General features: G+C 36.0%; 1 protein-coding gene across 1 annotated transcript in view; it reads right to left on the bottom strand.

The window, feature by feature from the left end:
- MCU (mitochondrial calcium uniporter) overlaps nucleotides 1-14,933 on the bottom strand; it is a 203,316-nt gene that overhangs the window by 19,137 nt on the left and 169,246 nt on the right. The window contains exons 3-4 of the mRNA XM_044916493.1: nucleotides 2,196-2,366; nucleotides 983-1,087 (exon numbers count right to left, since the gene is read on the bottom strand). Coding sequence (XP_044772428.1) covers nucleotides 983-1,087; nucleotides 2,196-2,366 — 276 coding nt within the window. The remainder of the gene's footprint in view (nucleotides 1-982; nucleotides 1,088-2,195; nucleotides 2,367-14,933) is intronic.

Raw genomic sequence — 14,933 nt, 5'->3', positions numbered from 1 at the left:
TAAATAAATAAAATCTTTAAAAAAAAAAAAAAAAAAAAAAAACCTTCATGGAAGAGCCGGCCTTGACGATTTTGACACGAGGAATAGGTTAGGAAGAAAGAAAAAAAGGCACCGTAGAGAAAGGTGAGCAAACACTGAGATGGCAAAGAATGGCCTAGTTCAGAAAAGAGAAAAGGACTAGAGGACAGAGGAAAAGTAGACAACATGTAAGAGGGAAAGAGGAAAACTTTTAAAGTAGATGTGGACCAGATTTTGGAGGCATTCAATATTTAGGCTTTCACTGAGAACATTTTCTACCTTAGACACAATTCTCAAAAGCAGAATTGAAAAGAAGGGACATCCTAGGAGGCTGGTGATAATGGAAGGGGCATTAACAATAGCAGTAAGTGACAATAAGATCAAGGGCAGAGAGAGAAAAGTGACCAAAAAAGACCCAAATCAAAGGCTATTTTAGAGAGTTACCTAGCATCAGTACTGTGCAGAGTCATATTGGAGTCTGGGATAAAAAGAGAAATCAGTAATACCAACTGCCTTCATTTAAATTTTTGATATTTTGTTCATCATGGGTTTTTTGCATTAACTTTAAAATAGTTCATTAAAATATTATTTTAATATGGACAGGGAAGTCCATAATATATTTTAAAAAGATTCCCCCTGCAATGTTATTAAAATAATGTAACTTTTAGCTTGTATGGAAGGAAGGAGGTTAATTTACGTAGAACATTCATTTCTGTGAAAGAGTGACAATATCCAATACTAAAGCATTCTGGTGTCTAGGCAGAATCTAAGTTTCAGTCAGTGTACTAGCCAAGTACTCAAGCATGAGGTAATCAATGAGCTGTTCAACTGAAAGAGTTTATCTGGATGTAAGACTTTCAGTTTCTTTGATTATTATCGGCTTCTCAAGGTTATCCAAAGAAAAGCAAAGTTCTTTCCAAAAGCCCTTCCACATTTCTCTGGCCTTATCAAGATTACTTTTTACCTCTCTTTGGTGGTCGTACATGATACGTTAAGTCATTAATGACCAGCTTAAAGTCGTCAAGGAGTAGGAGGTCTATCCCTGTAGAGGCAGCAACTCGAACGCCATCTGTGAAAAATTTAAATGTAAAAATTTAAACTTGTCATATGTCCATAATTATTTGAGAATGATCAGGAAAAAGCAATCCTCAAAATCAATTTTAAAAATTATATCTTCTCTTTTAAATTCCAGTTCACTTCTGCCTCATCCCCAAGTTCTGTGCTAAATAAAGCTTTTATTATCTGAGGCTTTTTGCTTTGGTGATCTCAAGTCCATGAAGATTTAACAATATACTCTTCTAACAGAACTTTATGAACAAGTAAAATAATTACAAAGATCTATAGCTGTTAATTGGAAATCTAGGGTTGCTGGGAGAGCTGCATGAATGTCATATATCTATCTGTGATGGAAGTTTGTTGAGTAAAAAACACAATGCTTTCTAATGTATGTACTTTTCAGTATAATTACTGGTTAGTTGCCAGTAATTTGGTAGGGACAGATGATAGGGTCTACTAATTATATTACTAGATAAGATGAAAATTAAGTATATTTAAACTACTTAAAGCACAGAAATGTGGCAAATTGTTAACAACTGGTAAATCCAAGGGTAAATAGGTACTTCCTATATAGTCTTTTATGTTTTCTGTAGGTTTAAGATTTTTCAAAGAATGGGAAAAAATTGTAAGGTATTCAAATAAATAAATAGGACAGATATCATGTCAAATGGGAATTTTTAGTGCCTTATTTCATTCTTTTCCAATCATATATGTCTTTATTTTGTAAACTTTCATGTGAAAGACAGAAGATCGAAAAAGAAGTCCTTAACACTTCATATCCCCCGAGTTAAGGGCTCAACTACTAGAAAAATTTATTTTATGCCTAAAGTAATAATAAAAGGTTCAATAACATGTGATTGACTGCTCATCTTTGCCCATGGCATTATATGTGAGGTGCTTCTGAATGAGACTTTTTGTGTATATACAGTCCTAAAATTGAACAATCATACTTTGAGAACTGGGAGACAAATCTCTGTCTCTCCTGACATTTGCTAAGCAAAAAAAAAAATGTGTTTTAAAGTTAAGAGTGTGGGATTCTTTTGCAGTGGGGGGTGTGTGTGTAGAAGTGGTCAGGGGTGAAATGAGGGTTGGGTGGGAATAAATAATGAATGTGACTGTACCTGGTGAATAGATTGCGACTCTGTCAATTCCCCGATCCTCTTCTTGCAGTTGTCGTAAAAACACACCAACCGAGTCTGAGATAGGTTTGAGTGTGAACTGGCAGCGTTCACGCCGGGACGGTAGCCTCACAGATATCACAGGTAACCCGTTTTGATACACCACTGTCACATCTGAATGAAAAAGACCCATAATCATATGATAATTAGATTCCATTATAAGTTAAAGCTACATTATTACTATTCTTATATAGGGTCTATTATCAATGTGGTTTAAAATGTTTTTTTTTTTTTTTTTTTTAAGATTTTATTATTTTGACAGAGAGAGAGAGAGACAGTGAGAGAGAGAGCACAAGCAGGGGGAGTGGGAGAGGGAGAAGCAGGCTTCCCGCTGAGCAGGGAGCCTGATGTAGGGCTCGATCCCAGGACCCTGGGACCATGACCTAAGCTGAAGGCAGACGCGTAACGACTGAGCCACCCAAGCGCCCCTAAAATATTTTCAAAGGTTTAAGAATATGTCCTTTAGCTTTAGTTGAAGGTTATTCTGGGAACTGGCTTATGGAAGATCAATCATATGGATCACACAATTCACTTTTCAGGGGAAAAAAAAAAAAAAACATGCAAAGGATTATCTTCTAACTAGGTCAGAGAGAAACCTTCCCAGAAATTTGAGGTAAAGATTTTGGTATTGGTGAATATAAACCCCAGTTCTACTGAGGAAGATTTTATTAAGTAGCCAGAGATTGCTGGGCCAGGCTCCATAACCTGTAGGAGGTGGCTCTTAAGAGCCACACCTTTCAAGAATCCCTGGGGAATAACATGTGAAAATACATTAAAAAGTGAGACCCTTACTCAAGGACAGTCAATTCTTACTTAGGGTATAATTATTATTTCCAAGGTGCTTGGTAAGTAAGTATTCTCTTATACAATATGAATATATTATGATATAATCAAAACAATTCTTTTTATGTTCTCTTGAACATCATCCTGAGGTCAGCTAGAAGCCAAAGCTCAACTATTTGGGATTTTCTAACAAAAGTTATTAAAGGAAACATTATAATAAGCTATGAAACTCAAAAGATTTTCTATATTACAGCACAGAATTCCTATTTCCTTATCTTTTTCCTCAATAGTCTTGATTGACAAAGCCTTAGTCACTAAAACAAATGTCAGAGTAAAATAACTCTTTTGAAATAATTTTTATATGAATTTTTAAATAAATTCTGAACCAGAATTTTTTACATGAGCAACCAAGCATTTATTTTTATTTTTTATTTAAATATTTAATTAATTAATTTATTTGACAGAGAGAGAGACAGAGAGAGAGGGAACACAAGCAGGGCGAGTGGGAAAGGGAGAAGCAGGCTTCCCGAGGAGCAGGGAGCCCAATGCGGGGCTCGATCCCAGGACCCTGGGATCATGACCTGAGCCAAAGGCAGACGCTTAACGACTGAGCCATCCAGGTGCCTCACAACCAAGCATTTAAAGATGGTAAGTTAGCACTAGCCTGTGAAGGAAAATAGGCTTTAGAGGCAAATGTGGGATGGAATCCTGGCTTTTTAACTTTGGGCATAGTATATAACTTCTCTGAGCCTCATTTTTTTTGATATATAAAATAGATTTAATCCTTAACTGACAGAGTTGTCTCGAGGAATAAATAAAACATTTAAGACACTTAACACATGGGGCACCTGGGTGGCTCAGTCATGATCCCAGGGTCCTGGGATTGAGTCTCATGTCAGGCTCCCTCCTCAGCGGGGAGTCTGCTTCTCCCTCTGCCCCTGCCCCCACTTGTGCTCTCTCTCTCTCTCTCAAATAAATAAAAAAATGTTTTAAAAAAATAAAACACTTAACTCACTGCTTGATAGATACCTGATAATGTTTATTAGCTTTTAAGAATCAGAAGATACATTCTATAATGTTTCTAAGTATTCATACCCCTCAAAATGGAAGAGTTGAGAGGAAACATACAGATTAACATTCTGGAGATTCCAAATGCATCACACTTTGCAGTGTTGTAATTATTTACATCTTATTTCCTTGCCTATTCTAGTAATTTATAAGGCCTACAGTGTATATGATAGCCTCACACTATATCCTTTTTTTTTCTTTTTTAAGATTTTATTTATTTGTTTGAGACAGAGAGAGAGCATGAGTGGGGGGGGCAGGGGAGGGGCAGAGGGAGAGGGAGAAGCAAACTCCCCACTGAGTAGGGAGCCCAACTCCGGGCTCGATCCCAGGACCCATGATCCCAGGGATCATGACCTGAGCCAAAGGCAGACACTTAAGTGCCTGAGCCATCCAGGCACCCCTCACACTACATTCTTTCAGTAAATTTTAAAAGTAACCCTGATTGAGGCATAGTTGGTAAATAACATAAAATACTTTTATTTTAAATGGACATTTGATGAGTTTTGACACTATAATCAAGATAAAGAACATTTCCATTACTCCCCCAAATTCCCCTGTTCCCCATCCCATTAATCCCTAGGCAACCACTGATTCAATTTATATTTAGCTTTTCTGGAGTTTTTATATTACTGGAATCATACAGTACAGGCTCCTTTGTATCTGGACTTCTCTCAACATAATGATTTTGAGATTAACCCACATTGTTGCATGCATTAGTAGTTTTTTTATTACTGAGTAATATTTCACTGTATGGACATACCATAATTTATTTGTATTATATACATTATATATATACTATATATATATTATAATTTATTCCTTTTCCTTTTCCTGCTGATTGACATTTGGACTGTTTCCAGCTTTTATGATTACCCACTTTCAAGTCTTTGTGTAGACATATGTTTTTGTGCTGTACTTTTTTGTGCTATACTTTTTCTCATCCTTTTGCTTTTAACCTATCCATGTCTATATTTAAAGTGGGTTTTCTGCACACAGCATATAGTTGGGTCTTGCTATTTTATCCAATCTGACCACCTCAGCCTTGGTTTTTGTTTTGTTTTGTTTTTAAGATTTATTTATTTATTTTAGAGAGAGATGGAGAGAGAGAGTGCACAAATGGGGGGAGAGGCAGAAGGAGAGGAAGAGAATCTTAAGCAGACTCCCTGCTGAGCACGGAGCCCGACTCAGGCCACCAAGGCACCCTCCAATCTCAGCCTAATTAAAGTGTGTACATTATTTACATTTAATAAATTATAAATATGGTTGTGTAATCTACTTGTGTATAAGTCTTACTACTTAATTGACCCACCTGTTCTTTCTTCTACTTTTCCTCTATTCTTGCTCTCTTTTAGATTAACTATTTTTATGATTACATTTAATCTCTACTACTGCCTCATTAACTATACCTTTTTATGTTTTTAGGGGTTTCCCTACAGATGTTGGTAAACTTTTTCTGTAAAGGGCTAGGTATTAAACAAATGGGCATGGCTGTGTTCCAATAAACTTTATTTACAAAAATAAGCAGTGGCCTGGATTTGACCTATTGGGTTTGCTGAACCTTGCTCAAGGGTTTATAATTTACATCTTTAACCTGTAATATTACAATAGACTTTCACATAATTTACCACTTACCATTGTAGGGTATCTTAGACCAACACACTTCCATTTCCCTTGCTTTGTACTATTGTTCTCATACATTTTATTTCTACAGGTTATAAACCACACATTATTTTTACTTTGACAACTAATTACATTTTAAAGAAATTTTAAAATGAGGAAAAATATCTTTTATATTTACACACATAGTTACCCTCTGGTGTTGCTCATTCATTTAGTATAGATCTAAATTTCTATTTATTATCATTTTCCTTTTGCTTGAAGAGCTTCCTTAAACATTTCTTGTTGGGCTGATGTGTTGACAATAAATTCTCCCCAATTTTGATAAGTCTGAGGTTTATTTCACCTTCATTTTTTTTTAGCATTTTTTTTTACTTTTATTTTTGTTATTGTTATGTTAATCCCCATACATTACATCATTAGTTTTAGATGTAGTGTTCCATGATTCATTGTTTGTGCATAACACCCAGTGCTCCATGCAAAACGTGCCTTCCTCAATACCCATCACCAGGCTAACCCATCCTCCCACCCCCCTCCCCTCCAGAACCCTCAGTTTGTTTTTCAGAGTCCATCATCTCTCATGGTTCATCTACCCCTCCGATTTCCCCCCCTTCATTCTTCCCCTCCTGCTATCTTCTTCTTTTTTTTTCTTAACATATATTGCATTATTTGTTTCAGAGGTACAGATCTGAGATTCAACAGTCTTGCACAATTCACAGCGCTTACCAGAGCACATACCCTCCCCAGTGTCTATCACCCAGTCACCCCATCCCTCCCACCCCCCCCACTCCAGCAACCCTCAGTTTGTTTCCTGAGATTAAGAATTCCTCATATCAGTGAGGTCATATGATACACGTCTTTCTCTGTTTGACTTATTTCGCTCAGCATAATACCCTCCAGTTCCATCCACGTCGTTGCAAATGGCAAGATCTCATTCCTTTTGATGGCTGCATAATATTCCATTGTATATATGTACCACATCTTCTTTATCCATTCATCTGTCGATGGACATCTTGGCTCTTTCCACAGTTTGGCTATTGTATTTCACCTTCATTTTTGAAGAACATTTTGCTGTGTAAAAAAATTCTAGGTGGACATATTTTTTTTTTTCTTTTTAGCACTCTAAAGAACTTATGTCTTTTAGTTTGCATAGTATATGTAAGTACATATATATTCTTCTTTATTCCTTGGCACATATGTCTTTTTTCCTATGGCTGCTTTTAATATTTTCTCTTTATCACTGGTTTTCAATAATTCGATTCCAATGTTCCTTTCTATGGTTTCCTAAGTATTCTACTTGGGAGTTATTAAATTTCATAGATCTATGAGCTCATAGTTTTTATCAAATTTGAAAAAATTTTGGCCATTACTCAAATATTTTTTCTAGTTCTTACCCCTCTCCTTCTGGGATTCCAATTATACTTAGACTATGTAGTGCTGTCTCACAGGGCACTGAGGCTCTCTTCTTATATTTCATGGTTTTTTCCTCTCAGATTCATTTTGGATAGTTTTAACTGCTATATACTTCAATGTCACTGATATTTTCTTCTGCAGTGTCTAAATCTGTTAATTCCATCTGTAACTGCTTTTCATCTCAGACATTATTTGTTTCATCTCTAGAAGTTACATCTGTTTATTTTTATATCTTCTCTTTTTCTTCATATGCTTGTTTTCCTTTTCCCCCCTGAATATAAAGATCACATTTATAATAACTATTTTAAAATCCTTGTCTGTTAATTCCATCATCTCTGTTGTTTCCAGATCTGTTTCTATTGACTAATTTTTCTTCTTTTTTCCCCTGCTTCTTCATATGCCTAGTAAATTTTGATTTGAGGTTGACATAATGACTTTTACATTGTTCAGTGCTGGATCTTGTTGTACAGTTATTTGCATATTATTTTGATCCTTTCAAGTCCTTTAGAAAGTTTCTTAGGACAGATCTAGATTCCTTTATTATAGGACCAAATTTGGCCCCACTTCTAAGATTCAATGAACACTGAATGTTCATATATTCAGTGATGTCTCTTTTCTGACTGGAGGGAAGTCAAATGATTTCTGGCTCTGTATGAGCACTAAGAATTATCCATTTTACAATTTCTGGTAATTGTTATTGGAAGTTATTCTAGCCTGGTCTTGTGTTAGAATTTAGCCAAAGCCTCAGGCTGTGAGCTGAGGCAATATAGGGTCAATCCCATTTGTTTTTCTTCTCTCAGAGATCACAGTCTGGTCCTTATTGTCCAATGTCTAAAAACAACTGTTTTACATATTTTGTCTGGTGTTCTAGTTGTTGACAGCAGGGCAGCAATTTCCATACCAGTTAATCCTCTGTGGATACATGACTTGAATGTTTACACAAAAATTGAAAAGAAGACAGAAATCTCTATTTCTTTAATTCTTCCAAAAGGGTAGTCTATATTTCCTAAGGAAGAAGAGGCCAAAGATAATTATATGAACTTAATATACAGTAAGTACTATCTAAAGTTTTTAATGTCTAAAGATATTTGAAAATTTTGTCATTTTCTTCTTCATTTCTAAAAGAATCCTTAGCTAAGGGACGCCTGGGAGGCTCCGTCAGTTAAGTGTCTGTCTTTGGCTCAGGTCATGATCCCGGGGTCCTGGGATTGAGTGCTGCACCAGGTTCCTTGCTTAACAGGGAGCCTGATTCTCCCTCTGCCTGCCACTCCCCCTGCTTGTGCTCTCTCTGACAAATAATAAAATATTTTTTTAAAAACTTTTAAAAAATAGAAGAATCCTTAGCAATCCAGTGTTTCCTTAAAGTCAGAGCCATTAATATGAATATCCCCACTTCTTCTATAGGCAGTAATGATGATGGCATCAGAAAATTAGGTGACTAACTTATTTATTTCTGTGCCCCCCCCCCCGCCATATCTTCCTTCTATATGTGAAAAAAACTATTCAGCCACAGATTTCAAGAAGCAGACAGAGGTGAAAAATAGAAGATGGGAGTCTTAAACACAAAAGCATGGAAGATTTCACTAAAGCATCAGTTTCACAGTTTAAGTGCTTAGGGGTTACTATTTTAAAATAACTAAGATAAAGTCAACAGAGAAAATTAAGGTCTTTCTCAGCCACTTTTTACACTAAAGATCATGAAGTCTTTCAAAGGAGTGAAATATGAAAGCTCTGAGAAACTGTGCATGGAATAACACACTTCAGGATTGACAAACCCTTATTATAATACTGCTTTTGAAATAAATCCCCAGGTCTCTTTCTTTGCCACACACTAGATTGTAATTAAATGTCAGATTTCTTGGTTTGCAACCAAAACCAATTACCCAAGTTCCTCAAGTTTAACAATATGTAAAATAGCTGCTGGTTGTAGCAAAGTCACAATGGGTATTTACAAGCTACTGACAGTTAACAGCTCCTATTCTCTAGGAACAAATATTCTTTTTAAGTGTAAATTGCATCAGGTAGTTCTTTGGTTGGGTTTATTTTTAATCTTTTGCTTTGATTTCCATTTCAATAAAATAAGAAATAATCTAAGTATGTTCTACAGCAGTGTGCTTCAAAGAAACCAGGAAATTATGGGTCAACCAATATGAATATTGAGAAGGAGAATATGACTGGATTTAGGCATAAAAACAAAAAGGAAGGGATTTTCCAGACTAAGAAGAGAACTGCAAGGACAACTGATATTTGGGGCTGAAGAAGGAATTAACTTGCTTGTTTTAGCAACATCTAACAATGTCAACCTACTCCTTCACTTTATAAAAAGTTTTCCTTTTGGCTTCTGTGATTCCATACTCTCCTGGTTGTTCTGTACCTTTCTGTCTACACTTTCTCATTATCCTTCATAGGTTCTTCTTCCTATATTCATCTCTTTTGAAAGTTTCTAAGTGCTTTGTCCTTGGTCTCTGTGCTTTTCAATCCACATACTCTCTAGGCAATCTCGTGTCCTTCCATACTGTCCAGGTACCATCTAAATGCTGATATGTCCCAAACCTATATTCAACTGTCTGCTGAGTTTCCTGTACACATACCTCAAATTCAAAAAATCCTAAAATTGAATTAATCTTCCTTGAACCACTCACCTCTGACATATCTCATTTCAGTCAATAACACCACAATTACTTAACTACTGCCCAATCCAGAAAATTGTCTGATATCCCCGACTACTCTTAGAACCAGAACATGACATTCCTCATATCTAATCAGTCACCATGTCCTTTCATTATATTTTCTTAACATCTCTAATCCTTCCAATTCTCTCTACTACTACCATCTTCTTAGTCCAGGCCACCACACCTTTCTTCTATCAGCTATATTATAATTGGACTCCTTACTTTATTCCAGCCTTGCTCCTGTTCAAAATATTATCCACATTTAAATAGAGTAATCTTTCTTTTTCCAAAGGAAACCACTCTCTTGAAGTTGGTCTTTGGTGTTTAGCATTGCCATCCATGATACACACACAAACAGGCAGGCAGACAGACACACACAGACAGACACAGACGCAGCTCAATATACCATATATAGTATATGGAAGCCAGCCTTTAAGATGGCTCTCTATGATCCTTGCCTCTAGGTATTGACATCCTTGTGTGGTCCCATCCCATATCAAATCAGGGCTGGTCTGTAAAATCAGTAGAATACAGCTGATGTGATGGTGTGTAACTTCCCAGGCTATGCCATAAAAGACCGTAGCTTCTGTCTTGCTCTCTTGGATCACTTTCTCTGAGGGAACCCAGTAGCCACAAGAACAATCCTGCAGCCCTATGGAGAAGCCAACATTGAGAAGAAGTGGAGTCTCCTATCAAGAGCCAGTACCAACTTCTCAGCCATGTTGTGAGCCACCTTAGAATTGAATCCTCCAGCCCCGTCAAACCTTTAGATGACTGCAATCCTAGCTGACATGGGATTGCAACCCAATGAGATCCTGAATTGCCCAGCTAAACTGCTCCTCAATTCCAAATCCATAAAAACATGAGATAATAAAGGATTATTGTTGTTTTAAGCCACTAAGTATGACCATAATTTGTTATATGGTATTAAATAGCTAAATATGGCATGGTTATTGCATGTACTTAGATGTTACATAAGTGGTTGTACTGTATTCAACCTTCTACAACTTGCCTTTTATGCTCAATAATGCTTTGAGATTTATCCAAATTGAATCACATTTCTGGATCATTCATTTAAAGTCCTATGTAGAATTTTACTGTAGGAATATACCACAATTTATTCATCCCTTGAAAAAACAGATTTTTTTGTTCTTTATTATAAAGAAAAAGAAAGCTAAGAGAGTTAACAGCACTCCTTGTTTTTAGTTTCCAATATAAATCTGGCCAAATTTTCTTTTCCTTTTTGAGCTCTTTGTTTCACATTTTACTCCTTATGCCATCTGGAATTTACTTTTGTGAGGTAAGAAGTCAATTTTAACAGCAGTATTTATTGAATAGTCTGCCTTTTCTCTTGATTTACAATGCTAATTCTATCACACATCAAATTTCCATATACGCAATGTTTCTCTAATCTGACCCTACAATCTTCCTGAACCAGTATTTCACTGTTTTGATTATTATGGTTTTAAAAATACATCTTCATATGTGGTTTGGGCAAACCTTCCCCCCTTTTCTACTCCAAATTTATCTTAGGTATTTGTATAGTGTTATTCTTTCATATGAATGTTTAAATAAGTTCAGCAGTTCCTGTTGGGGTTTAGATTAGCATTGCACTGGAGTTCATAAATTCATGTGAGGGAAGCTGACAATTTTTACAATGTTGTCTTCACATTCATTAATATGTTATAGCTCTGCATTTATTTTTATCTTATTTTATGTCCTTCAATAAAGTTTATTCTTCCTAATATATGTTTTAGTTTTTTTTACTAGTATCATGCCTAGATAGCTTCAAACAATTTATTTTTAATACTCACTTCCACATTCATAAATATAATTCCAAAGGCCCATACACTTTCTCATTAAATTATATGTTAGGGAAGACATAAGATCACCATTTTTTTTTTTTAAGATTTTATTTATTTATTTGAGAGAGAGAGAGAATGAGAGACAGAGAGCATGATAGGGAGGAGGGTCAGAGGGAGAAGCAGACTCCCTGCCGAGCAGGGAGCCCGATGCGGGACTCGATCCTGGGACTCCAGGATCATGACCTGAGCCGAAGGCAGTCGCTTAACCAACTGAGCCACCCAGGCGCCCAAGATCACCATTTTAATAGAATAAACTAAATATTATTTTGGTGATAGTAAGGTCCTACCTTACATTATTGCAAAATTACATTATGTCAAAAATATCCTTGAAATCTGTAATTAACATGTATAAACAAAACGTACTTGCTTCACAATAATCTCAGAAGAATCCATTTAACTATGAAAATTGATCACTGAAATTTTCTTTACATTATTCATAATATATTAAATATACTAAATCTGTCACATATTAACATCATTTGAAGAATACTCATGTTGAAAACCATGTAAATATTTATGTAGGAAATATCTTTCCACAGCAATATGAAAAAGCCCAATTATATAATCATAACTTTAGTAGCTTAATAAATCCAGTTGTTTCTTTCTAACCAGTAGTCTAAATTAATTTTTTAAAAATATTTAAATTATTTATTTAGGAGAGAGAGAGAGCAGGGGAGGAGCAGAAGAGAGGGACAAGCAGACTCCTTGCTGAGTGCAGAGCCCAATGCTTGATCTCAGGACCCTGAGATCATGACCTGAGCCGAAACCGAGAGCTGGAAGCTTAACCAACTGAGCCACCCAGGCGCCCCTATAAATTAATTTTAATCACATCAACTACATATTTCACTTTGTACCTCAGGTGAATCAGTGTTTGTACAACCGAATCTCTGTAAACTATGTAAAACTATTTTTGTGAAGTTATTATGAGGCTTAACTGATGAAAGTTGGAAAAACACAGTTATAAACCATCTTTGAATATATGGTATTATCAGTCTGATTTTAAACAGCCATACAAACTATGTACCTTTTGTTATTTCTGGTTTTTCTAAAATGAATTCATGAAAATATTTCTCATAAATGTCAAAACCATTTGTGCTAAAAGGTCATCCCCTCCTTTCTTTTCATTCATGTACTCATTCTTCTGAGAATTAAAAATTTGTTTCCTTTTATAAAAATGAAGTCCTGTCGCAATATAGTACTATAACATTTTTTCCTTTTAAAACCAATGCTTTTGATGGTGCTGCTGTGAAAGTAACTTTATTAAACCTTGACCTTTGGCCCATTTTAACTTCTGGGTAGTGAGAAGCAGAATACAGTCCTAAAGTACAGACAGTGGAGTAAGCAGAAAAAGCATGGTTTTGGAATCTCAGCTTGAAAGTTCTCAAGTTTTACCATAGGAGACACCTTGAATCCACGGGCACACTACTGAATATAACTGTACCTCAGTTTTCTCACTTATAACGTAGGGGTTCTCGTATGTCACAAGGCTGCTGAGAAGATTCAATGAGAATGTGTGAAAAAAAAACGCCTCCTTTAATAGTTTCTCTTGATTTTCCTAAAAACTATAGTCCTAACACAAAGTGTAAAATCATAGAATATATCCAATCACGCCTTTAAATCTCAAGATAACAAATCTGACTTGTTCCACTGAGGGCAACAAGAAGAAAAACAGTACATACTATACAAACCAATTCCATGTTTCTTGGTTTTTTGGATAATTGACCTCTTTGAGACACTGATAAAGGTATGGATTCCTCCCTTGGCCCTATTTCCTGAAAATATTCAAACAATTTATACATAAAAATTTTAGATACAGGGTCGCCTGGGTGGCTCAGTCGGTTAGGCGGCTGCCTTCGGCTCAGGTCATGATCCCAGAGTCCTGGGATCGAGCCCCGCATCGGGCTCCCTGCTCAGCGGGGAGTCTGCTTCTCCCTCCCCCACTCCCCCTGCTTGGGTTCCCTCTCTCGCTGTGTCTCTCTCTGTCAAATAAATAAAATCTTTAAAAAAAAAAATTTTAGATACAATTTATTTTATTGCATCAGAAACTGATCTCCTTCATATTGCCTGTTATGGACTGAATTTGGGCCCCCGCCCAATTCATAGGTGTGACTATCTGGAGATGGGTTGTTAGGAGGTAACTACCGTTAAATGAGGTCATAAAGGACAAAGGACAGGCCCCAATCTGTTAGGACTGTGGATCTATAAGAAGAGTAAGAACTCTCCCCACTCCCCACCATGTGAGAACACAAAGAGAAAGTAGCTATCTGCCAGCTCATGGAGTTCTTACCAGAACCAGACCATGCTGGCACCCATGCCTCAGACTTCTAGCCTCCAGAACTGTGAAAAAATAAATTTTTGTTGTTTAAGCCACCCAGCCTATGCTATTTTGTTATGGCAGCCCAAGCAGACTACTACATTGTCATATTTTTGAAATAAATGTTGACAAAAACTAAAGTATTTTCCTCATTTTTAACCCCAAATTAATGGCCATTTCCTATTTTTCTAAAGAGATAATATTGTACAAATTAATTAAAATAAACTAATTCTACATAAAAAACCATTTCAATTACAAGGCTGCTATTGTTTGGTTTGCATAAAGAAGTCACACAATGGCCTGGTTTTGGAACATGGTTAACTTGAATATCATCTTTGCTATCTAAAAGGTTGTGCCTTTTTGTTTTCATGAAAAGAAGTGAAAATTCTGAGACTCTGAGAAAGATATGTAGTAACAAATATAAACACAGCTCACTTTTGCCAGATGATGATGGTAGGCTAGGTATGTGCAAGGAGCCTAAGAATTTCCTAAGACTCTTAGAAGTGAATTCATATCACTGTTTTGATGCAGTGTCAAAAGAAAAGACTACAAATCCAAAATTCGATTTTAAGGTTTCTGAGTGGAAGTAATCTTCAAGAGCCCTGAGGTTTTTCAATTCTTATAGAGAAACTGATACAGCTTTCCATTCATGACCAGCCCCAGGGAAACTTCCTCCATCAGTTGGGACATTCACAATGTTGTCTACTTCTAATTACTGTTGGTTAAAGGAGCTCATCATGATTGTTCTATCAAATTTGCAATAATGACTAAAAGGTCTTAAACTGGAAGTTATACTTATTCATAAAATCCTAAATATCTCCGAATAAATCAAGCCATAAGTAAACTCTTGTACTAATTTTTCTCTCTTCTTAAAAAGCAAAACTCCTGTCCAAAGTTTAATCAAGCAAAGAAAAATATTCTATTTTGATAAAATCTTCTTCTCATGATG

This window comes from Neomonachus schauinslandi, chromosome 6, assembly GCF_002201575.2.
Source record: "Neomonachus schauinslandi chromosome 6, ASM220157v2, whole genome shotgun sequence".
Classification (NCBI taxonomy): Eukaryota; Metazoa; Chordata; class Mammalia; order Carnivora; family Phocidae; genus Neomonachus; species Neomonachus schauinslandi.
This window is presented reverse-complemented; position numbering and strand designations above follow the sequence as displayed.